The sequence below is a fragment of the Mastigoproctus giganteus genome, chromosome 9 (genome assembly GCF_048544385.1).
Source record: "Mastigoproctus giganteus isolate SK-2022 chromosome 9, ASM4854438v1, whole genome shotgun sequence".
NCBI lineage: Eukaryota > Metazoa > Arthropoda > Arachnida > Uropygi > Thelyphonidae > Mastigoproctus > Mastigoproctus giganteus.
Genome location: NC_143583.1, coordinates 135,800,010 through 135,825,367, shown reverse-complemented (window position 1 = coordinate 135,825,367; position 25,358 = coordinate 135,800,010). Strand labels below are relative to the sequence as shown.

Sequence of the window (25,358 nt, the reverse complement as noted above, 5' to 3'; positions counted from 1 at the left end):
CCCCAGAACTTTTTTTCATTTTCCTCTGCCCTGGTAGTACCACAAAGTTGGTGCGTTAATTTGGGATTACTACTAACCATATGCAGTACCTTGCATTTGTCAATACTAAATTGCAGTTGACATTTCTCAACCCATCTGCCTAATTGTTCTAAATCTGTTGCAGTAGCATACCCTTACCATTGTCATTAACCACCCAGCCAACCTTTGTACCATCTGCAAACTTAGACATTAAGCCTAATACATCTTCATCAATATCATTAATTGATACAGAAAGCAATGGACCCAGCACCGAACCATGGAGGACTCTACTAATAACATTTGTCCACGAAGAGCAGTGTTCATCGATAACCACTTTGTCTTCTCCCACTAAATCATCACTTTATCCATAGCAGTAACTTGCTCTTAATGCTACCCTACTCCAACTTGTACAACAGTGCTAAAAGAATTGCTGAAATTCAAGTAAATGATATTAAATTTATTTTTTGCATCCCGTTCGTTTGTTACTGCATCATAGAATCCACTAAAATTGATCCGACAAGATCGCCCCTTAAATGCATGCTGTGACTGAAGTTTAATTGCACTCCTGTACAGATGATCCTACAACGATTTAGAAATCCTATCTTGTGAAGCCTATTCCAAAGATTAAGAAGCCAAAATAACCGAACGACTTGCAACCAGTCTCCATCAGCTGTGCAGTACTGAAATTTTTGGAAAAAAAGTAATTTAAATTCGAGTCTGATACAGAGACTACTTTGAAATTATCTTAAACAATAGGGCGCTTCAATTGAATCCTTCCAAATCAGTTTAGATCAATCTAAACAAAAGACAGTTAAAAAAGATATATATAAATCTCTGCAAGCGTCAAACAAGAGCAAAAGGCTTAGTCCCACACAGACCTAGGCGTCACCTTGGAAATGTAGGGCTCACTTTCCTACCTCACTTCGACAGGATGAGAAAGAAGACATGTGTTCTCTGTTGATATGCTAGTACATCCTTTCGTACACACACAAGTTCTTTACACTAATACCGCTTTATACTTTGGAAATTTGGTCTTCTGCGTCATCTTACTACCTAAACAGATACCTCGGATTAGAATATTGGATGCTAAGATGGACGGACAGGGTGATGGTTTATTCTCTTACTATTTCCAGATTCATCCTCCAAGCAAATCTGGGCACCATCCAGGGGATGGTGCCCAGATGTATTATGTGTTAATATTATGTGTTTTCATTAGTTTTATAAATTTATAACAATATGAACATGATTTTATAACGTAATTATTTGAAAATTACAAAAGAGTTACCTCAATATTTCTTCATAGGGTGATTTCTATGCTCAGCTCTCCAGCACCGATTTTAAAACACATAATAAAACGTGTTTTTAAAATTAATAAATATGTTCAATCTTCTTAGTACATGAATGATCTGACGTCCCAGGATCATAGTCGAAAGCCCCAACTGGACCCCCAGATCCATCAAACCCGCCACGAAACCCCGAGTGACTGAAGACATTATGTCAGATATTTAAAAATAGACGCTGATAAAATATATATCGTAATAAACTACATAAAAACGTGATGATGTAAATAAATTACGATGAAATAATTTCCAAAACATTTACTTCCTTAAGGAGACCAAGTTTTTCGACTTCTGTTGTGTTCACAGGTCGGAATACTAATGTGCGATATGTGTGCGTTCCCCACGATATTTATGGGAGATTACTCGTTAATACACATGCGTGTAAAAGCCCATGAATCCAAAATAAGTAATGGACGTCATATGTTAATCGAGTTGTTTTGTATTCTCATTTCTAAGGTTTCTGCAATTAGCAATTTTGTATAAGTGTGTTGTATGTTTAAAACCTTAGCCTCATTGAACAGGCTAATTCAGGTGTGATTCTCATTTATGGCATGGAAAGACAGTTCTGATTCCGTGGCTCGTAATGCTCTAACCGACGCAGCACGTTGTTTAAGATGTGTGTCCAAAGACACCTTGTCGATTCCACATAAGAGGAATTACAATCTCTGAATGAGATGCTATATACTATGTCATGCATTTCTATGGGAGAAGAGGGAATGATGGAACGATTTTTTAGTATGGAGTGAAGTTTCTGTGTTGGTTTCGCTATTACTTTGAATTCTGTATCTTTGAAAAGGATATTAAGTTGCCTGTACCATTGTTCAATGTATGGAATTGTAATAAAATGTTTTTTGTTAACTGTGTTATTGTGTTTTATACTGTCCACCCTGTCTATGTCGTCTAATATAGTATGTCGTCTAATGGTGGTAAGAGGATATCCCATGTTTAAAAATCTGTTCGTTAGTTCTTCGGTTTCTATATTTAACGGATGGATGGGTGAAATGAGAAGGGGTTTATTTTTATTAATTTTTAAGCTTGCTTTCTTTCTTCATATGCCTATGCTATTTCTTATCGGATCAATTTCTGAAGGACAGAATCACTTGGAGAAAGAACTATTGAATATTCACCTTCCTGCTGGTTGGCGACCTCGCGGACAGCACAATTAATATAATCTCAGTCCTTCCCACACCGGGTGGAAAAGACCTGAGTTAGAATCCGGTCGATGACGTGAAGAATTTTAAAGGACCTTTTTTTTTTTTCACAACATTGCTGAATTAGTTGGTCTCGAGCGAGGGTAGTATGAGTTTTTTCGTCCTGCAAACAGGCAAATCGACCACAGAACGAACGCAATATACAGACAATACAAAGGGTACAAGGAAAGTTTTGCAATACAGCTTTGTTTATTTAATTTTTTCAAAGTAATTTCCTCTACATTCAATACACCTCTCCATCCTCCGAAACCAATCTTTAAACCAGTTCTGCCAAGTTTCACTAGGGAGTAAAGCACACTCGTTGTCCCAAGCCCGTAGAAGGTCCTCATCACTGGAAAACCCCCTCCCTTTTAGCTTCATTTTCACATGCGGGAACAGTGCAAAGTCGCAGGGAGCAAGGTCTGGACTGTAGGGAGGGTGCTCGAGAAGTTTCAGTCCTGTCGTGGTCAAATATTCGGTGCAGGCTTTGGCGCGGTGAGCTATAGCATTATCGTGATGGAGGTACCAGGTGTCCATTCTTGACTTTGACCGCAGTTTCTTCATAGATCCAATGACTTTAGGCAGGCATTGTTCAGTATACCACTTAGCTGTGACTGTCTTCTGCGTGTCCAAAACGACACGTTCCACAATTCCACTCGATTTGAAAAATACAGCTATCATTTTCTTCTTTACAGATCGGGATTTTCTGACAATTACGGGTGTGTCGTCATCATCAAAGACCCAAACTTTGTTTTGAGCCTTGGTCGGCAGATCGTAATAGTACAGCCAAGTCTCGTCACCTGTCACGATGTTGTTCACATACCGAGATTGTCCCTTATCAAACTTTTTTAACATCTCCCGGCACCAAGTCACACGTCGTGTCATCTGCTCTCCAGTCAGTTGATGCGGCACCCAGAGAGAACAAAGTTTCTTCACGTGCAAATGATCTTGCAGAATAGAACGAATTGCTGGTGCATTTAGGCCCAAAGTATCCTCTATCTGTTGGTAGGTCACTCGCCTGTTTTCGTCAAGCATTTTCCTCACAGCAGTAACGTTTTTTCCTCCGTAACTGACGTTCGTGGCCTTCCCGGCCTCTCAGAATCCTCCAGAGTGAAATTTCCCCTTTGGAATTCTCTATACCACCTGAATATCGTTGTACGATGTGGACAATCATCATCTAGTGCAAGAGTCATTTCTTCTAAGCACTGGTCTATGGTTAAATCACGCACGAAATTATACCGCAAAACTGTCCTTATCTCATTTCGTGACCACGATGCCATCGCAAGCACTTTACACTCTCACTACTAATGAATAACTGAGCCCATCGACTTGGCGCGGCGGCTACTATGCACGCATGAACATGTCTCAACATGCAGCAACAAGCAGCTTCCTGTGATTCATTGTTGCGTCATATTGCAAAACTTTCCTAGTACCCTTTGTATATATGGAGCAATGTGGCCTAAGTCGCTGATGCATCTAAAACCCTAAATCAATCAACCTATCGAATGGCCTTCGGAAGGCAGGTGAACCCCAGCCCAGGGAATAAACGGTTTCAATAATAATAAACTACTATCTATGCAGAGAATGTCAAGTTCTGTGGACACTCACTACTGAAGTTCTAGCATAGTAGTGGGATTATCGTAGTGCACTGAAGTGGGACCACCTCACGCGAATGAACAAGACGACTCAAGCAAGATAAAGAAAAAAATTTCACTTTTTGGTAAAGTGAACAGACAAGAACAGCTGCAGCATTTTTTTTATTTATTTATTGTTTTTTTTGTTTGCGAAAGGCACTGTCTTGCCGATAAATATCTTACCTGTAAAACAACCAGCGTATGACATTATTACTATTAAATATTTTTCGCTAACGTGAGGAGTATTATAATTGCTGATTATTGTTAATAATTCATACTTGCATTTTCTTTATTTCCATATATGACAACTAGTGACTTAATACCGAATAATAAATTAATATTATTTATTTATTAATAAATAATATTATTTTATTAATTAATATTTATTAATTTGAATAAAAAATTTTATATCTTCACTATCCTTCATTTCTCATTCATTTCTCAGAACGTTTTTACTAAAGCTGTAAATTTAAAAGTTCTCCAGTATATTGTAATACTGTATCTAGGAAATGCCTGGCTCTATTCCTACTGAATAAGCAAACGACCCATGAATTCCCACTTTACAGGATACGCTTCAGTATTTTCAGTATTATTTTTAGTATATCATAGCAGCAATCTCCGGACATGTTTGGGTCACCACTTTCTAAATCAAGCAGAATTTTACTTTTTTTTTTTTTTTTTGTGTGTGTTAGTAACGAGTTTTTTTGTTTTCCTCTTGCCAACTCTACCTTGTTGAATACTAATTTAGAAGGAAATTAGTGCGAAATGGTGCAATACGATGCAATAGGATTTCCTGCGAGACAATTTAGTCATGGGATTTTTTGACATTGCTAATATATAAATATTTGATTATCTAAATATTTAATAAAAGAAAGTTTCTGAGATGTGCAAAGAAATTTGGATGTTAGATTTTTTTTTCAGAAGTAGTTTGCAAAAATTTGGTAATGACATTTTTTTTATTTTCTTAGTTCTACACTTTTTTATTTTAGTTTCTAATTTAAAACAGAAAACTTTAGAGATACAAGTATTTATAAAATTTTAATACTCTACTGTTCACTTGTCCCTATTAGACTTAGAAAAGCAAAAAGTAGAGAAAAAGTAATAGTAGGAGCGGAAAAAGAAAAGAAACTGTGTAGAAGAATAAAAGGGACAGTAACTCCTTCAGCTCACACTATTCAAAAACTCATCGAATAGGCAACGCTTCCCCATTAGAGAAGAGTGTTGTTACCTATTCTAGGAAACTCCGAGCAGTGTCAGGCTCCCCCTGGTGACCCTTTCGGAGCTTATTTGATCCTCATCAGGGGTGGGCAGGTACTTTGCTGTTGCAATGATGACAACGCAGTTGCGAAGTATAACTCCACAATATGAAAGATGCCTGATTGTCGGGAGTAATTTAGATTATAGACTAGTTTAGGGCTGAAGCCTCAGGTTACGTAGGGAGTTAACTAGCATACAAATTAGAGCAATTGCATCATTTCTGTACGTAGCCAACTACTTAAGTAGTTATAAATTGGCATCATTAGGTATATCTCATATTGTGAATACCTTCACAAGGAGTTGCCATGATATTACACTACCTCGAATTAGTAACGCTTCACCATAGGAGAAGACTTATTGTTACTTATTCTCAGCGGATATCATCACCCATACGTTTCGGAATTTATTGTATATGTGTGGGATAATAACTCTACTATCCACTTGTCCCTATTAGATTTAGAAAGCAAAAAGTAGAGGGAAAGTAATAGTAGGGGTGGAAGGAGAAAAGAAACGGTGTAGAAGAATGAAAGGGACAGTAACTCCTTCAGCTCACACTACTCAAAAACTCATCGAATAGGCAACGCTTCCCCATTAGAGAAGACTGTTGTTACCTTTTCTCGGAAACAATGGGCACATCAAGCTTCCTGGTGACCGTTTCGGAACTTATTGGCTCATCATCAGTGGGGGAGGTACGTACACTGGTGTTGCAATGATGACAACCCAGTTGCAAAGTATAACTCCACAATATGAGAGAGGCCTGATTGTGTGGATTCATTTAGATTATAGAATAGTTTAGGGCTGAAGCCTCAGATTACGTATGGAGTTAACTAGTGTACAAGTTAGTAAAATTGCATCATTTCTGTAGGTAGTCAACTACTTAAGTAGTTATAAATTGGCATCATAAGTATATCTCAAATTGTGAACAGTCTTCTCCTATGGCGAAGGCAACTCGTTGTGAATGTATTCACAATATGAGATATACTTAATGATGCCAATTTATAACTACTTAAGTAGTTGATTATATACAGAAATGATGCAATTGCACTAACTTTACTTGTAAACTAATTAACTCCTAATTAAAGTACATATGTATTTTAATGAAATTTACATAATGAGTTTATCATTTTTTTTTTTCTCATTACTCTGTCTTTAGTGCGATCTTTAGAACAGTGCTGCTGAAGCCAAACGTTTCTATTCAGGTGTAATGCATGTGGTGTTTGTTTTTTTTTTTAATTGCAAACACAAGCGGTATTAGAACCTATAGTACTTAGTACCGTGCTTGGGTTGGAGGCTGAGAAGACGAAAGAAGATATTTGTTGACATTAGACTTGAACTTCTGTAGACTGTAATTTTAAAGGAAATACGTAAGAAGGAAGGTTGTTCCAGAAAACGGCAGTTGAATGAATAAACGAGGAAGATGAAAAGTTGGTTCTGTGAGGTTGAAGTTGGACAGTAAATGGATGTTGGCTGGTGGCTGCGCGTGTTCGAACTGTTTTGAAAGAGAGAGCGGGAATTATAGAAGCCAATTCAGAAGAACAGTGCCCACCGAAGTATCTGTTAGAAAAGGCATGCAGCAGAAACAGTATGAGACAGCGAGTGGAGAGACTCTGTTAGAGAGGAGTTTATGAGACAACGAGTGGAGAGACTCTGTTAGAGAGAAGTCATTAATTAACCTAATTTCCCACTTCTGAATGGAATCTAGAAGCCTGACAGAGGTTTTGGGGCACTGCCCCAGATGTAGTAACAAAATTCCATGGTAGGGCAGATTTGCAATATGTACAGAGTGAGCAGCTGTTTGGAAGAAAAGTAACGCCGAGAGCGAAGGAGAAAACCAAGTTTTTTAGATGCAGAGGAAGCAATATTTGTAATGTGTTTGTGCCAAGAGAGATTAGAAGTCAGGGTAATCCCCAAAAGAGAGATATCATTTTGCCTAGAAATTGGAGTGTCACAAAGATAAGCATAGTAGCAGAAGAATCTTTTTTGCGAGATATAAGACAAGACTGAGTTTTAGAAGGATTGAAATCAACTAAGTTGTCTTTGTCCCACTGGAGAATTACCTGGAGATCGGCATTTAAAGAATTGGTAGCGGATATTCGAGAAGTTGAAGCTCATTGAGCACGGCAAGGTTTCTCAAAATGGAAAGTGGAATGCAATGTGCTATCATCGGCAAAACTATTGATAGGATTTCCAGTTAATGGAAGAAGGTCATTAATACACAAGAGAAAAAGAGTGAGGGAAAGAACTGAACCTTGGGGGACACCGGCATTAGTGGAGAAGTTAGAAGACAGAGAGCCATCTACCATCACCCTCAGTGAGCGATCAGAGAGAAAACTGGATAACCAATTACTAAAAACAGTTGGCAAACCATAAGATGGAAGCTTGTTTAGAAGACCTTTATGCCAAATACGATCGAAGCCGTTGAGATGTGAAAAGCAATTACTTGTATTTCACCGAACCTTTCCATTGAATTAGTCCATAAATGGGTAACATAAGCCAGAATATCACCAGTGGATCGACACTGACGGAATCCATACTGGCGATCGTTGATCAGGCGGAAGGTTTCTAGGTAGTTCAAGAGTTGGAGGTTAATTGATTTCTCCATTACTTTAGAAAGAGTAGAAGTAATTGCAATGGGACGATAATTAGACGGGAGGGATTTGTCACCCTTTTTAGAAACTGGCTGGATATGAGAAAATTTCCAAGCAGAAGGAAAAACACCTTTGGAATAACAAAGTGAAAAAGGCTGCAAAGAACAGGAGTAAGTTCAGGAGCACAGGTTTTGAGAATAAGTGGAGAAATATCATCAGGACCTGGAGCTTTCTTAGCATCAAGATTTGTCAAAATCCTTCTGACAGCCTTTTGACGGAAGACCACAGAAGGTATTGAATGGAATGTGTTTTACCAAGATCATTAATACAATAGTTGAAAAAAAAATGGGATACTAACATGTCAGCTTTATCCTTGGCTGAAGTGACAACAGAACCAACTGGTTTTGACAGAGGTGGGAGCAGAGATGGGCAAAAGTTGCGGCCAATAGCTTTTGCAGGAACCAGAATGCTCGGCTACCATTAGGGCAAGAAGAAAGTTTTCTACTCTTAGCCTATCCAAAATCTAGTTTGGACTGATTAAGAACTGCTTTATAATTGTTGCGAGCTTTGGTGTAGACAGAAAATGAAACTGAAGATTTGGAAACAAGCCAATTACGATATGCAACGTTCTTCTCTTGAACAGCCTTAGCACATTTATTGGAAAAATCAAGGTTTAGATAAAGGACGAGATTTTAAAGTGGAGTGTGAAATAAAGGATTCCGTTCCTACAGGAATAATTTCACTGACACGATCTGAGCAAATGTTGACATCAGAAATTTTGAAACAGTAATCCGACCAAGGAAAAGAAGAAAAGAAATCTCGCAGGTCATCCCATTTTGCATTCTTGTAATGCCAAACAATACGAGGTTGGGAATAGCCATGAGATAAAGGCTCCATTGGAGAAGAGACAATCACCAAGTTATGATTTGAGGTGCCTAAAGAACCATTCACTTCTACCGTGTACTTAGAAGGGTTGTTTGTGAGAAAAACATCAAGTGTGTTGGCTGCATGGTTAGGATTATTCGGTATTCTTGTAGGTAAATGAACAATCTGTGCAAGGTCATGAGTAATTGCAAAAGTCTCAGCATCTCGACCAGCTTGGTCGGTGTGACTAGAAAACGGAAGCCAGCTGGAGCTGTGAACATTAAAATCACCAATGAAAATTACCTCACTGTTAGGAAAGTTGGACTGGAGAAAGTTAAGTGCAAAGAGAGGAAGTCAAAGAGTTCCAAGTGATTAGTGGAGTTGGGAAAACGGTAGAGATACGGTATAAACAGAAAATTTATTAATTTTAAATATTTGTGAAATGCGCTTGTTTTATAATTTATTATAGTTTTATTTATATTTATTTATTTTTTTAAATTTATTTATTTGTTTGTATTACTAAAGTATACTAATTCTAAATCTCACAGTGCATGGATTTAAAACGCATTCATGTTCAAGTATAGATTTCAATTTACCTGCTTTTCATAGTTGATCGGCGCCTTATTTTTCGTTCATTCAATTCACTGTTGTACTCGCATTTGTACGAGACGCACATGAATCTTCACTAATATCAGTCTGTCGTTTAAAAAATAATATTTCCATTTCTCACAAAACTGCTGAATAAGTGAAATAAAATAAGTTCTTTGTGAATAGAGTAGTTTGGCTATTCGGCTTTGTGACTGAGCAATATAACACAGCATTTTATTATTATTTTGCTTTCTTCTCGAAGCTGTCATAGATATTCATGAACACATGTTGTTCGTTCTATGATAGCCGTACTCTCGAGAGGGCGCTGCTCCATATCACAGAAACTTGAATTGGGGAAGTATATAAAGTGCACAACAGCTTATCGTACTACTATTAAACGCAGTCTGCGAAGAGGTAGCAGTTAAGCGGTCGATGCTCTTTTGCTTTCACATTTTAAAAAGTTATGGCATTGCTTCGTATTCTGCCGGTGTTCATTGGTTTCGCATCGCTGGGGACCGTACTTGGCAACCGTCCCATAACTGTTTATGACGCGCTCGCTTTGGTTTACGAACTTTGTTGTAAGTACCCATTTATTTGCATTTATTTGGTGTTTTGCAGAATTGCGTGAATTATTGCAATTAATATATTGTGAATTTTTTTTCTGGTTTCTAATAACTTTTTCCCAGTGTGTTTTATGAATTCATCTAATAATTCTTTATAATTTTAAATTTGTACCTCATTCATACATTCGTTATTTCGTAAAATAGGATTAATTAAAAAGGCAGACGATAATATGTCCTCTGCTTATTCTGGTGCCGTGATATTGCTGTTGAGTGTCGCTTTACAAGGCTGACTTTCAGTTTCTTATAGTGAAAGAACTAATAAAAGTAATAAAATATAGCAAATTCTCTATTTCAGTAAATTCTGCAGAGTTTTTATTATTGAATATTACTTATTTAACGAGTTTAATATTAATATTTTATTATTAATAAAATATTTTATAATAATATAATAAAATGTATATAATCTTATTAATAAACATTTTAGTTATTTATATTATAAATAACTATGAAGTATTATTTTCCACTATAAATAACTATGTTATAAATACATCAAAAATCAGTAGTGTACGGTTAGGGAAGATTTATGAGCACTGGTTATGAGTACGTACCATGTAATGACACCAGAGTAAAGTTCATGGGCTGAGGAGTTTTCCCAAACTAAATACACAGTCCAACAAAAAAAACAATGAGACTGAATCCAATTTTAAAGCAAGCTACGTTCTTAAGCGTCTTCTTCAAAATAGTCCACAAGGGACCGAATAGACTTATTTCAGCTTTCATACAAGCTTGGGAAAACTCTTCTGTTGCGATGGTATTTAGTTCTGTTAGTCACATTCTTCCGAATTCCATAAATACTGTCAAATCAGCGTCCTTTCAATCTCAATTTCAACTTGGGAAACAGAAAAAAAAGTCTGGAGCCAATTAACCCCAGGGGCTCTCATCTGGTGAGTATGGGCTTGGCACACCCAGGGTCCTGAGTTGGATATCATCATTCTTCTCTTTCTTGGTGATTCCCTTCTCTTCTACTTCTCTCTCTCTCTCTCTCTCTCTCTCTCTCTCTCTCTCTCTCTCTCTCTCTCTCTCTCTCTCTCTCTCTCTCTCAGGGTAATTCAGATTTTTTTTTTTTTTTTTTTTTTTTTTGGCTGGTGCAGCATAAGCCTCAGGCATCCTTGCACTATTGGCTATTAATAATAATTCAGTAAGGAGAAAGTTTGAGCAGTGCACGTTGATCGCTGTATGAGAAGATATGTTGTAATGCAAATCTGGCTGCACGCACTTGATTCTCGCCAACAAATGCTTCAATACCAATAAGTTGTAATCGCTGGTAATAGCCTTTCCTTTTGGAACGAATTCTTATGGATTATTTCTTATGTGATCGAAGAATGAGATCAGTGTGGTTTCGATAAGCGATTTCTAGCAACGAATTTTTTTTTTTTTTTTGGCAGTCAGAGAGCTCACCAAGACATTCTGCACTTCGTTTTTGGTCTCCAGCACCAACTCTCATCCCCAATACTACTCTTTAGGAAACCAGCTTCACTATCAATTGTTTCAACAAAACCTTTGCAAGAATCTACTCGTCTGAATCTTCCTCATCATGCAGTGTGAAAGAAACTTCTCGCCAATTATTCTTTTTCTTGTCTTTGGTAATTATGGATCTTATTGATTCCTTATTCACATATAAGTCTCATTCTCGGTGTTCAACGGTCACTTACTAGTAAATTGCGCATTATATCCCAATTTGGGACTGCAGGGCGTTTTTGGTCATCCAATTCGTATAGTAGTAGTAATTTGAAGTGGTCAGGAGTGGGAGTGCAATAACACACGTTCTTTGAGTAGTCCGGGGTTCAAGCCTGGCTGCTAAATACGGTCGATCTTGCCAACCGCACTGGACCAGCGTGACAGATTATGGTCCACTTCCTTCAACGTGATTTGTTGAGGAGGCCTCCCTCCTGCAGTGAATTTAAAATGGCTGAAGGTTTATTTTTTTCAGGGATAAAGAGGTGATTATCCCGTTGTATAAGGCCGTGGTTAGGCCGCATCTTGAGTACTGTATACAGGCCTGGAGGACTCACTTTAGGAAGGATGTAAATCTGCTGGAACGAGTGCAAAGAAAGGCAACCAGATTGGTGAAGGGAACAAAAAGGTGCTTTTGCCTGTTAAAGGCTTCAGTTCTGCAAATTGCAGCTTCTCGAGATCAGGCACCTGCGGGCAGATCTGATTGAGGTGTTTAAAGCTTAAATGGATTTAGTAAGCTGAATGTTAGTGATATTCTTCCACTTGCTGAGACTACACACACACACACACACACACATGAGGGGTAAAAAATTCAAGTTGAAGGATGATTGCAGGATAAATGTGCGAAGTTTGCCTTCAGCTAGCGGGTGGTTGTTTGTTAGAACAGGCATCCATCTGTTGTGGAAATAATGCTCTCTGCACTCTTTAAAACGCTTAAACCATTGAAATGTTTGTGCTCGGGCAGAGCCTCATCCCGTAAGCTGTTCATAACTTATCGTGTGTTTTAGTAGGACTTTTTCCCCAGCTTTACACAAAACTTTTTTGATCCCTTGTACCAGTGCCTGAACAAAGGTATATTCGCGTCCCGGGCAGAAAGATTTTTCGGCGCCCTATTTACTAAGGATATATATATATTTTTCATGATTTGTAAAATTTGGCGCCCCGGGCAAAGGGCCTGCTAGCCCGTGCCTTAATCGGCACTGCCTTGTTCCATTCTTTAATTTCTGATGATGACGTTAGATACGATGCACAACGAACGTCAGTACAAAAACCAACTGCCTCGGGTTAAGATCGCACTTTTGTGCTTCTCTAGCATCCTCTCCCGGAGTGATACTTTTAGATTTTTTAAAATTCAGTTTCGTCATTTTTTTTTTTTTTTTTTAAATGTGCATTATGTATATATTGAATAACCAAAAACATTGTCAGTCAGACAATACAACATAAAAAGTGCCAGTTCAATTGTAAGATAGCAATATGGAGCACAGCATGTATCGATAGTAACCAGTATCGAGATGTTGTACTGCAACTTGAATACTAGGCGTGTAGGTTGGGGGGGATACCGTCAAGGGATCGGTCGAGCGTGATAGATTCTGGATGATGCTTAAGTTGCGAACGGTAATGAAATGTCAAATTCGTTACTGCTGATAAGATGAGAATATTCAACAGGTGGACTAAGTTCTAAGAACATTCTTTAAAAAGTAAATAAGCGTGTTGGTACGAAAAGGGCGATTTGTATCAAATACTGTCCAATTATACGTTGAATATTTCAATAGTTATTATTTCTTAACGCGATCGTGCTTCCATTACGCCACCAGTAAACAGCCTCGTCTGTTTCTTCAATCGATTTAACAATGGTAAATAATTTGAAAAAATTTAGTTTAAACTCCTATGATGGTAAGCATTATTTCTTTTTGTTTTGGAAGTTGCAATTCGGCTTAATATGAACTGTTATCGACAGTTTATATATATACAAATTTGAAAATATGAATTGCCGATAACAGTTAAAAATATTGTTTTCTTTGGTGCACACAGAGTATATGCATAGTTTCATAAGTGTAACAACTTTGTATTCAGTTGGCAACAGGGTAGTACGTACCAAGGTATTTCAGCGCCCAAGGTAGAAAGACTTTTCGGCGCCCTTTACTAAGGATATATTTTCCTCCTCATTGTTCTTCTGGTTTGGCGCCCCGGGCGAGGGCCCTGCTAGCCCATACCTTAATCCGGCACTGGTTGGCAAATTGTAATCTGGATGGAGTGCTCGGATTAGTCATTAAATAAGACCGTTAAGAGAAATATCGATAAACGATATTTCACCTAATGGCATTCCTTTATAACGATACCCAGATTTTGGCTTGCGACATCCCTCACCTCATTATAACAACACCTTAAAAAGAATTTACAGCAACATTAAAAAGCGAGTCATCAAATATCACTGATCTAAGCTGAGTAAAAATGCATTATCGTTGCGATGCTTATCGCCAAACCGAAGCGTCGTTTAATAAGTAGAAGGCGCTATTTTTACGCGTTTATTTTATTGATTTCGCTTTAATAGTCACTTTTTAAAATGAGCTAAAACGCTCATAAAAGGAAGAAGAAGCAGTATGGAAATCCATATCACAGTCAAATATCACTCCATATCACAGTCAAATATGACTGCAAGCTCCAGTCATATTTGACTGTGATATGGAGAAAACTGACGTGACTTGTAACTGAAAACAAAATTTCTTGAATTGGAAGAGCCAGCATAGGATATACATAGTGGAGACTACACAGTTAACTGGCTTGGATGAGGTTGAGCAGATCGAGTTAATCAAATCACCTGAAGTTGTGACTCTTGAAGAACTCCTTGAAAATCAAAGAATACAAGAAAAGAGTTGAAAGAAACACTAACGCTTCATCCAAAAAATTAATAACAGCCAAGCGTCATGTCAGAAATGTTCACCCCATTTAGAAGTTGCAATGGCTATCCTCGTTAAAAAAGATGAAGATGCGGAAAGCAACATTAAGAGGAAATTAAAAAAGCATACGAATATTGCTAGCTATTGTACAAAGAAAAGAGTACATAAACAGTGATATTTTAAAGCAGGAGTATGCGGGAGTGGGGCTCGCACAAGCCCCCCTCTATTAGATTTTTGGGAATTACCTGAAACCCTTATTAAAGAAATTTATGCTGATAAAATTTAACTAGTTATTTTAACCGGGAATAACCTTAGCTAAAGTTATTCTCGAGCGAGTCCCTTGTTAACAAAAACTCACCCCTGTTTCAAAGGGCCTTCATAAGAGAAGAGTCGTCATCGTCTGTGACTAACGAAGATTAAAAATCCATGCTCATTCATCGTGTTCTAAAATTTCTTTCTCTTATTATAGACTTAATGGCAGAGGCGTACTGGGTGTGATTGACTTTTTTTTTTTTCTTTTTTGTTACAGCGGTAACACGCTACAAATGATATTGGCTCTAGCGATGATCTCCGTTTAGCTTTCCTGACTTAATGGGGATGATTACACATTAACTAAACCAATTATTCACGTACTTCCACTCTATTGCATTAACTTCTTTCAATGTTATTGCATTACACTTTAACAACTTATATTTAAGGTACGTATAACAACTTACCTTTTTTTTTTTTTTTTTTCTAAAGGAATTTCATATACTATCATTATAACATGGGAGTATATGGAAAATCGCCATTCACTTAGCGACTCTTCGCTTAACGATTCGTTTTCAAGGAACCTAACCTTGTCTTTAACGAGGTATACCTGTACTACCAGAATGATAATTGGTCCAATTCAAGTACTAAATGCATATAACTTATCACGTTTCGTCTTTCTTTTAACTAATTATTTAGTAAATCTGAAATAAAATTTAGAGCTTTGATCTGACCGATTAGATTAAAATCAGACAGAACAGATACGAGTTTTAGTGATTTGGATCTGATTGGAAACTTCTGCGTCCAAAATCCTCGGAGTTGCTACTGATGAGTTTTAATTGGCTAAATCAAGTGTGGGTAACCTTTATTCTACCAATTGCTCGATAGAAACTTTACAAAGTGCCTGGACCGGATCTCAATGATATGTTAAAAACTGTTGCTGTTATGTTAAAAATATCATAAGCCATAAATGGGCATAACTTTATAAGTGAATACATTTTGTTTTAGCCCCCCCCCCATTACTAAGAATTATTATTATGATAACTGTTCTATAACCGCCTATAACTGGTCTATACAGAGTGTTTCAAAAGTGATGGTCAATAATTTAAAGGTGAACTGTACAGACTACAATATGCAAAAAAAGCCTAGTAAACATGGGTATTTAAGTGAATTGTTTTCGAGATATTGCACATTTCTATTTGGGATCCATCACTGACAAGGTGAACTGTACAGAGTTGGGATCCACCACTGACTTGTTTAAGTTAGGTTATGCCATTCTCTCCCTTTCCCCTCTCTCAATGCTCTAAGATGTAGCAGGCATACTAGTACTTGTCAAGCGATAGTCAACATGGAAAGAGGTTACAACAACGAAGAGTATGTGGACATGCACTTCATGTATGGTAAAGCCAACGGCAGTGCACTCGAGGCTGTACGTTTGTACCCAGAAGCATTTCCCAGGCGAAGGAAGCCCAACAGACCCACATTCATCGGGGTACATCAGCGCCTTAGAGCACATGGGCGCTTCTCACGTGTAGAACGAGAAGATGGGCTCAGAAGCATAACACCTGATGTTGAGGAAAGGGTATTAGAAAGAATAGAACAAAATCCAGGAATTTCAACAAGGAGGGTTGCTCTGCAAGGTCGTGTACTGAATCATAGTAGTGTGTGTGTGTGTGCGGCGAATTTTACATCACCAATTACTGTACCCCTACTATATCCAGCTTGTACAAGGTCTCAGCAATACAGACTACCCTCCCAGAGTGAACTTTTGCTAGTGGATGCAACAACAGTGTGTCCTGAACCCACAATTTTTAAACAACATTTTGTTCACTGACAAAGCTGGGTTTACTCGTGATGATATTTTTAATTTTCATAACTGTCACGTTTGATCTGACGAAAATCCTAATACAATTCACGAGTCATGACATCAGCAACGTTTCTCGTTGAATGTCTGGGCAGGACTACTAGGGGACCATCTAGTTGGACCACACTTTCTGCCAAACAGGCTAACAGAAGGGCTGTACCTTCAGTTCCTGCAGAATGTTCTTCCAGACCTCCTTGATGATGATAATGTTCCAGTTCAGCAACGCCAGAACATGTGGTTTATGCATGATGGTGCACCGGTACATTTAACTCGAGTTGTGACTTGGTATCTAACTAGAAAGTACGGTCAATGGTAGATAGGTAGAGGTGAGCCTGTAATGTGGCCTCCCAGATCACCAGACTTAAATCCTATGGATTTTTGTATCTGGGGTCATATAAAAAAGTTGATATACACAGGAGTTGCAGCGTCGGATTGAAGGAGCCTTTCAGCAAATCAGAAATGACCCAGGAATACCTGAGAGGATTCGCAACTCAATGCAGAGAAGACTACAAAGCTGCGTACGGATGCAAGGACAGCATTTTGAACACCTTTTGTAACATCTGTAAAATAAAATCCTATGGTGTTAAAATTAAAAATGTATTATCTTATGTTTAATAAAAACCACCCTTACCAAAGGATTCGCAGTTTTTTGCTAAACTAGTGCTCCCACAGTCAGTGGCGGATCTTAATAGAAAATGTGCATTATCTCGAAAACGGTACATTTGTGGCCCGATGTTCACTGGGACTTTTTTTGCCTATTTTAGTTTGTACTTTTCACCTTTAAATTATTGACCATCATTTTTGAAACGCCCTGTATAGTAACCAGCAAAATTTTTTTCTTTATGTGTCACTATCTTGCAGATTCTTTCTACTTATGTAGCTGTTCTGGAGTGTAAACAGATATTTTTTCTTTTTTTGCTGGGAGGGTTCCAAATTCTTTCATTCCTGTAGCTCTCCCTATGGAGAGTCTACTGCAAGCTCAAATGATATAACCATATTTTAAGTTCAGCTCTCCCAAACTTCGAACCTGGACGTTGTAACCAACGCTATATTCGATTTTGACAACTTGCTGCTTTTTTTTTTTTTTTTTGCTTTCCCCCCCACCTTCACAGGGTTATCGGTCCTTTTGCACTTATGCATTGAAATCGTATTTACGAACTGTGTAAATGTAATGAAGCGTATCCGAATATGCACAAACTAATATAGAGTGTGTTTCAATTAAAAGGCGCCTGAGTTTCTGGCTTATTTTTAGATTTAGGCCATGTGTCGCCTGGAGGTTTTTTAAAAAAACATCAATTAACATCATCTTAAACATAAATTTCAAACATTTGGCTGCAATTTTTGAATTTTAAAATTGATGTTTAAGTATTATTCTGCTTGCTAAACAAACATTTTGGCTTTTTATAGTATTAATTCTGAATTTTAATTATTCTCGTAATATTAAACGACTTTTCTATACCCGTTATTATTTAAAAAGATAATGATTAATCGTGCATTAAAACACTGTTTTAATGCACGATAAAAACACATAAGTATTAAAACACTTCATTAAAACACAGAAATATTTCTTTACGTATTGTTTATGTTTTTTCACGTGTTACATATTCTTTTGCTTACCTTGGGGTTTTACCTTTTTATCTTTGGGGACAGTTTCAATCGAGAACCCTAAGGCATAATCGTAAGAACTGTTCATTCTCTAATGGACATTTAAAAACAAGCTGAATAACCCAAGGAATTTTTTCAGTTTGCTCATTTAATGTCTTAAAATTTCCAAGGTGAATCAACTACCTTGGAATTTAATGTCTCTTTTCAGGAAAAAAATTACCTATGACGTGAATGGACAAGGCGAAAACCCTGTATCCTTGCAGATTTCTTGTTTGTTAAGTTGTGACGATGACAGGGTTCGTAATGGAGTCTGGAACGCCGTTCCTATTCGTTACACCGATAATTCAAATGTACACGTTAATTCCTTTCTGCAAGGTACCTGACGAGCATTTTGTTTCGTAAAACTTTTCATTTCGAGCCCTGGGCGACATTGATAACTATAAGACAAAAACCATAGGTCCTAGAGGCATAATTATAGCTTGTGAATTTTAGTCAATGACTGAACGCCGCTACTTTATAGCCAGAAGAAAAGACTTGAATTGCAGCCTATTGGCCTTTGATTTCCTTCAAATGTATCATTACAGACATTTAACCTACTCTCCAATTTATTAACGACTGTGTTAGCACCGTAAACAGCCTAAATTGTTAGTAAGCACAACTGAATATATCTGACGTCAAACAAGTGATATTTCTGATGTAAAGCCGCACCCAAAAGCGTCACACTAAACACGGTCATACATAGTCCCCTTAGACCAGTTGCAAACTGTTATTGCTAATTTACTTTATATTATTCTTTATATCCACGACAATATACGTCACCTTTTCCCCTCCTATCAACGTTACTATAAGCATTAAGTTTTATTTCTTTAATTAGTTGATATCTAGATCATAACAGCTTACCATCACGTTCTGTAGAGTGCTTCGTTTCCAATCATTTTTTCTGCCCATTATCCCAAAGCGTATAACTTTACCACTCATTTCACTTTGATTATTTTGTAATAGGAAGTAGTAATAGATTTCTTAAACAGAGACATGTGTTAAGAGCGTCTTGCACACATATATGAAACTTTGACCACTCGTTTTGCCATCAACTAGGCAATAAAACGAATGAACAAATGAGGAAAAAGTTTCTTTACTCAAGAAACTGCATTTATCCCTCTTCCCTTGCTATTAGCAGCATCAGTCATTCACCTAGTGAATAAATATACAGGTAAAAGACTAGGACATTTACTTCATATCTTTGTGAACTGAGGTTTAGTAAGGATATTGTGATTTTTGCAAGGAAAGTTGGGTTGTTGTCCTCCAGATTATTGTCCAAATGATGTACGTTTTTCCTTTCAATCGCTTGTTTTCCTTACTGCAAAACATAATCAACCAATTTTCAATTGCTTTCCTCATCTCTACGGTCTACCAATAAATAGGAAATATTCCTTTCTACCACTGTGTTCTCCTCAAGTAATATCCACTATCCTGAACAAGTCCCAGGAAATAATGTTTAAATTTATTTCAGAATTTCAACAAATTGTATGTAAATAAAGTGGGTCGAATTAACCGAGTTGTGGGTTAAAAAGTACAAATAATGTTTCTCAGCTATGTGCAAAACATGTAAAGTTACTTAATGCGAGAAATATTTTCAATGCAATTATTATAATGTAGATGAAGAAAAGTGAACATTTGTTATGCTCGTATATTTGGCACTTAGGTGTTTTTTTTTACTATTTATTTGCCATTTTTGTTTAAAAGTTCTGGTTGAACAAAGCGCATGCTTAGGGACTACAATATGGAGATGATAAGAATTTAACTTAAGTTAAAGAAGATTTAATTATAGTGGGATGGCCATAATGCAGACATGAATTATCCGCTCTAATTAAACTGGAGAAAGGGCTACCTGCACTCGCCAAACATATCAGTTTATTTCACATTAGTTAAATTGTATTGTAAAAAATATTAACTTCAGCTAATTGAGAAAATGGACTTGCTTTCTTTTAGATATATCAGTTGATAAAACCTAAAGGTGAAGCGCTTTTATTCTCATTTGAAACCGGCAACTTAACTGTTATTATTTTTTTATTTATTATATTTTTTTAAGTAGTAAACCGTGTTTACTTTAAAACCCTGTTTACTAGGGTTTGCGTCGAGAAAATGTTGATGTTTGAATTTTTGCTCTCGCATGAGCTTGGCTTACAGTAGTGATGCATTCAATGTTGTGAATAACAACTATATTTCGTTTGATTCTTTTAAAAACAGTTTTAATTTTAAGTACACTTAAAATACACTGTTTTTAAAATTAATACACTGTTGGTAAAATTAAGCGAAGCTTTCGTATACTGCTGTAGGCTAGGTTAATACTTGTAGCGGAGTATTGAAAACAAAGTACTGTATAGTGCTGCAAATAGACAGACAGACATTGAACCAATTATCACTTGACTTCAGTTTAGCTGCTGAATGTGAACAGGAAAATGAATATCGGATACTGAAAAAAATTCAAAATCGATTATCCGAAGTGTTACTTGATTAGTTTCGGATGAGCAATGTGTCGTAGCATTCTATCATTTTCACTATTAGTTCATATTAGTAACGGGTTTCATTTCCTTGGTAAATTATTCTCCAGTACTCCACCCTGAATTTTGAGCATTCATCTATAAATAGACATCAGTATTAAATGTCTTTGGTCCCTCAGAACGTTTTTTGAATGGAGAGGTTTTTTCATCTACGTTCAGTCTTTTGAAGATGCTTCCAAATCAGTTCGCTATTTTCGTTTTACAGTAGTTCACCTGCAGTGAACGCATTTCTCGGATAAATACATGTTGCGCATGATATCAAACCATCAGTTGAAATTCGCGAGAAAGAATATATCTGTAATTCACGAAATTTTTACGTTAAAAATGAAATTTAAAATATGAAGAAGAAAATAAGAAAGTTAAATACTTAAAAGAAAGAAATAAGTAATGTAAGATACTAAAAATGTATGGAGCGGTTGAAATGATCGGGCGGTTGAAATGCAAAACGAAAGAAAATTACAAAATAATCAACATAGTGAGGCAAAATTCAGGTGCTATAGACAAAATTAAAATATACAATAAGCCTTAAATGGAACTACCGTATATTCGACGTAAAACTCAACTAATGATGCGCTAAACAGTCGTCTAAAATTAATGTCGACATATACACTGAGTATAAAATCTTAAACTTGAATTAAAGTTTAGTGCTTTATATATATATCGCCATCCTATAAATGAGCAGCGTTTATAAGATGGCTATAAATTATCAGGGTACTTTCGTGCTTAACCCACGGATCGCTTGTGGGTTAAGCAAAAAAAGTAAAGCTATGAGGCGTCAAGTATATTGTCTTTGAAATTGGATGTATTCTTCGTTTGGTTTGCTGATTTCTGACCAAAAAAACCGAGCTATCTGGAGAAAAATCCAAACCATCACCAGTGCGCATCAACGTATTCAAACATGTGCGTTCCATTTTATACAGGCAGCAGTTTCGTTGTCTCAAGAAGAGACCATAGCGCGGCTTTCTACTTACAAAAACATTGCCTGTACGCGCGTTCTAACATGAAGCAATTTGTTCCATTCAAGGAACTAAATAGTTATTTAATTGTGTCCCAGTGAGTCCCTAACTTTAGTATACTAACCATTACCAGCGTGCTGAAACAAACAAATTGAAAAAGATACTAAATTACTGACTGTCATAATAGTGCATGCGAACAAAGCTCCATAATACTGTACAGTGTAAACAGCGTTTTTCAGGAATGAACCTTCGAATATTTATTTTTGTCGATCTGTTAAAAAAAGGTAGTTTACTATCCTCTTCCCCTCCCCCTTTTTATTGATGTTTCCTGCTGTCGGGGGGTCATGGCAACATTAATAGTAAACTGTTTAAACTAGGACTGTCTCCTACTGCACTTTGTCTGTGTGGGGCTGAAGAGAACGTGGATCATATCTTATTTGATTGTCACTACTATTTGAACTATAGACAAGAACTTCAGCTTATTGCAGAACACTTCACTAGTGAAAATAAACCTTTACTTGTTCGATCTCAGGTTGTATTTAATGTTCTTAATACATTTGCTACACGTGTCTTCAAAAGGAGAGATGAACTTCGATCAGTTAACTCAAGATAGAACGTTGTTCTTGTGACTCTTTGTACTTCAGGGTTGGTGTACAGAAAAGTTATTTCTAACTACGAGTTCTCACAGCGATTACTTATATTAGATGGTAACAATGTCATTGTTATATATTAGAACTACTGGATTTCTGCTGCCTCTGAAGATTCTTCTTTTTGATCCTTGGGAATGCTACTCCAGTGGATTATCCTTTTGGACTTGTATTGTTTGAACTGTTGAAGCCAACTTGTACTTGCTAATAATTGTACATATATTTGTTAATGGTGAATCTTGCCCTATTAATGGAGTTTGATGGGGTGAAATTTGATCCATGATATTTGGACTCTTTCTTCAGAGAAGACAGGAATATCCTTGAGGATCTTCCTCTGTTTGCTGATCCTGATACCAGGATGGGACTTTTGGTAAAATGCCAGGCGTTCGTCACACAACATAACAGCAGAACAGAGCACAAAATTTACACACAAAACACTACACGTACATGACCGGTTATGGTGCAAGCCTCCCCGTAAGAAGTATAAAAGCGGCTAATGGGGGAAACCCTGGGGTCCGCAACAGCTAAACTTGAATACTTTATGGATGTTGTATAAGCAACTAATTACGAAATGCTCTCTAGGTAAGTTTAATTTTCGGGCTGTCGTAACAAAAGCCGGATATGATTCATTGTGTTATAATTGTTCGTCACGTTTCTTCAACAAACAAGGTATTTTTTTTTCCCGTGAAATAATACACCAGAGATTGTCCTATTTGCATAGTAGCTTGGTGATGAGGCAACCAGTTATGAACGTTGTGTAGGTATTAGTGTCATGGAGTAGTGTTTGAGCAGCTTTCCGAGTGATTGGTGGCCAATCAAACAACATAACACACTCAAACTATTATATTAGGGCCACCCATTATTTCTAATGTATACCCATATATGTATTTTGTCTGTAATAATTGCGTGTTTTCTCTGGTTGTATGACTGGCCAATAAACGACCAGAGGGTGAGAGTCGGGGAGACACCACAAGGTGGTATCTCTCTGACTCCCATCCCTATTCACTTGGAGAAGGGCCATAGCTACTAGGTACATTGCCGATCCTCCATCAAACAAACCTGGCTATAGAGAGGGAAGGTCCAAGATTCTTATCTGAAGCAAAGCCGAGGATATTTGAAGAAAAGGAAATAGAATGAAAGAAGGATGTGGAGAAGGCATCTTTGTCTCCTGCCCCTGTGGACAAGAAGCAGCAAAGTAATGAACATGGAATAGAGAGGGTTGGGGATAATGAGCGAGGAAGTGCTGGGAGATAAGAGGAAGTCCCGCCCAGCAGGAACAAGGGTCAGCGAGAAGAGGAGAGATGTTATGGAAGACTAGGGACGGGCCGTCCCGAGGGTGAAGGCCCCGAGCACCAGCGTTCAAGGGGCGCCTGCAAACCTGAAACTTACATACACAATGAAGAAAATTTAAAGGGGCGCGCGAAATTTCGATTGGCACCCGGGCGCCAATTGAAATTTGCTGGCTTGAGTATCGAATTTCCTCCTGACAAAGACTAAATGGATTCTGGATGTGACTTTTCCCCTCCCCTTTCGCCTTTTAGCGCTGTGTTTTTGGTAGCCTCTGGAGTTCTAGAGGCGAAATCATTGCTAGTACTTAGAATTGGACTTCCTTCGTACGACATCTGCTGGCACTCACTGGACAAGAGTGCCAGCAGATGTTGAATTCCCTACAGCGGATGTGGGAATTTCGACTTCTTCGTCTTTGACTAATCAGTATGTGATAGTAGAAGCCTGCCTTCTAATGGCAAGGGCAGGTATTGGAGAGAGCAGCTTTCCGAGTGATTGGTGGCCAGTTATACAATCATAACACACCTAAACTATTATATTAGGGCCACCCATTATTTCTAATATATACCCATATATGTATTTTGTCTGTAATTGCGTGTGTCCTCTGGTCGATTTGCCTGTTTTGCTGGACGAAAAAACCCCAGTTTCTGGGTGAAAAACCTTGCTATCTACGCCTGAGATCGACTAACTCAGCCACGCAGTGGAAAAAGCCCATTAAAATTCCTCGCGTCATCGACGGGATTTGAACCCGGGCCTTTTCCACCCCGGTGTGGAGAGGACGGTGATGATACCACTGTCCTACCGCGCAGACAACATAACAAAAAAAAGAAAGGTGTGAGGTAAGATAATCCTACCACAGACCAAACACTGTTTGCAAGTTTGTCTCACTTACTGAGGTACGGGGGTTCTTCCGTGGGGTTTGCAGGGGATAAGTAAACAATGAATTGCAATTAGGGTATAAGACTATCCAGATAGTGTCACAGTGAGTCTTGAAGAAGCAGGACTGGATGTTTAGCGGACCAAGAAACATGGGTAGGGCTTCGGGAACATACAATTTGCAGCATGAGCGAGAATCGTAGATTACAAGGATTTGACCTCGGCATGACGAGCAGGCCTAGTATCGTGAAGAATACTTCCGTAAGAAATGATTTAGCAGCCAGTAATGTGAAGTTACCATAGTGCATAGTGTTAAGGTCAGGCGCCACCTCTGATTTCTCACATCTGCGCCTGTGAAGTTACCATTGGTAAGATTCCGCCCATTGCCAAGAGGGGACTCTCTTTTTTATTTATTGTACTTGGCGGTCCCGACCAAACCTAGGCAACCCCACCCTATATAATTTACACCAACAGAGATACTTATTTACAGATTTACTCCTAAGAAAAACACAAAAAGGTCACAGTCAGGTCTCAAGTCAAAATCAAGTTTCAAGTAACAGATTCTCCAAAACACAGGAATAGATTGATCAGTTTCCTTCTTGAAGACCAATCTGAGCAGATGTTTCTTGAAGCACCAAATCCGTACAAAGACATCACTAGCGCCGACGCTGCTTGGGGTGTTTAAGAGAAGTTGTGGTAACGGTATTAACTGCTGGAAGGAGGATTTGGATGGGAAGTGACTTACTCTATGTGATGCCAGGATCCCCCTCCTGATATGAAAAGAAGACGTACCAAAGTTTGTATTTACACTTTGTCTACTCCCCAGAAATTAACCCAATAGACATCCCAACCTTTTCAA

The 25,358-nt window shown here is 37.7% G+C and overlaps 1 protein-coding gene across 1 annotated transcript in view; it reads left to right on the top strand.

Moving 5' to 3' along the window:
• Positions 1 to 9,942: 9,942 nt before the first annotated feature.
• The window catches only part of LOC150080761 (uncharacterized), a 187,270-nt gene continuing 171,854 nt past the window's right edge, over positions 9,943 to 25,358 (top strand). The window contains exon 1 of the mRNA XM_090380812.1: positions 9,943 to 10,057. Coding sequence (XP_090236938.1) covers positions 9,943 to 10,057 — 115 coding nt within the window. The remainder of the gene's footprint in view (positions 10,058 to 25,358) is intronic.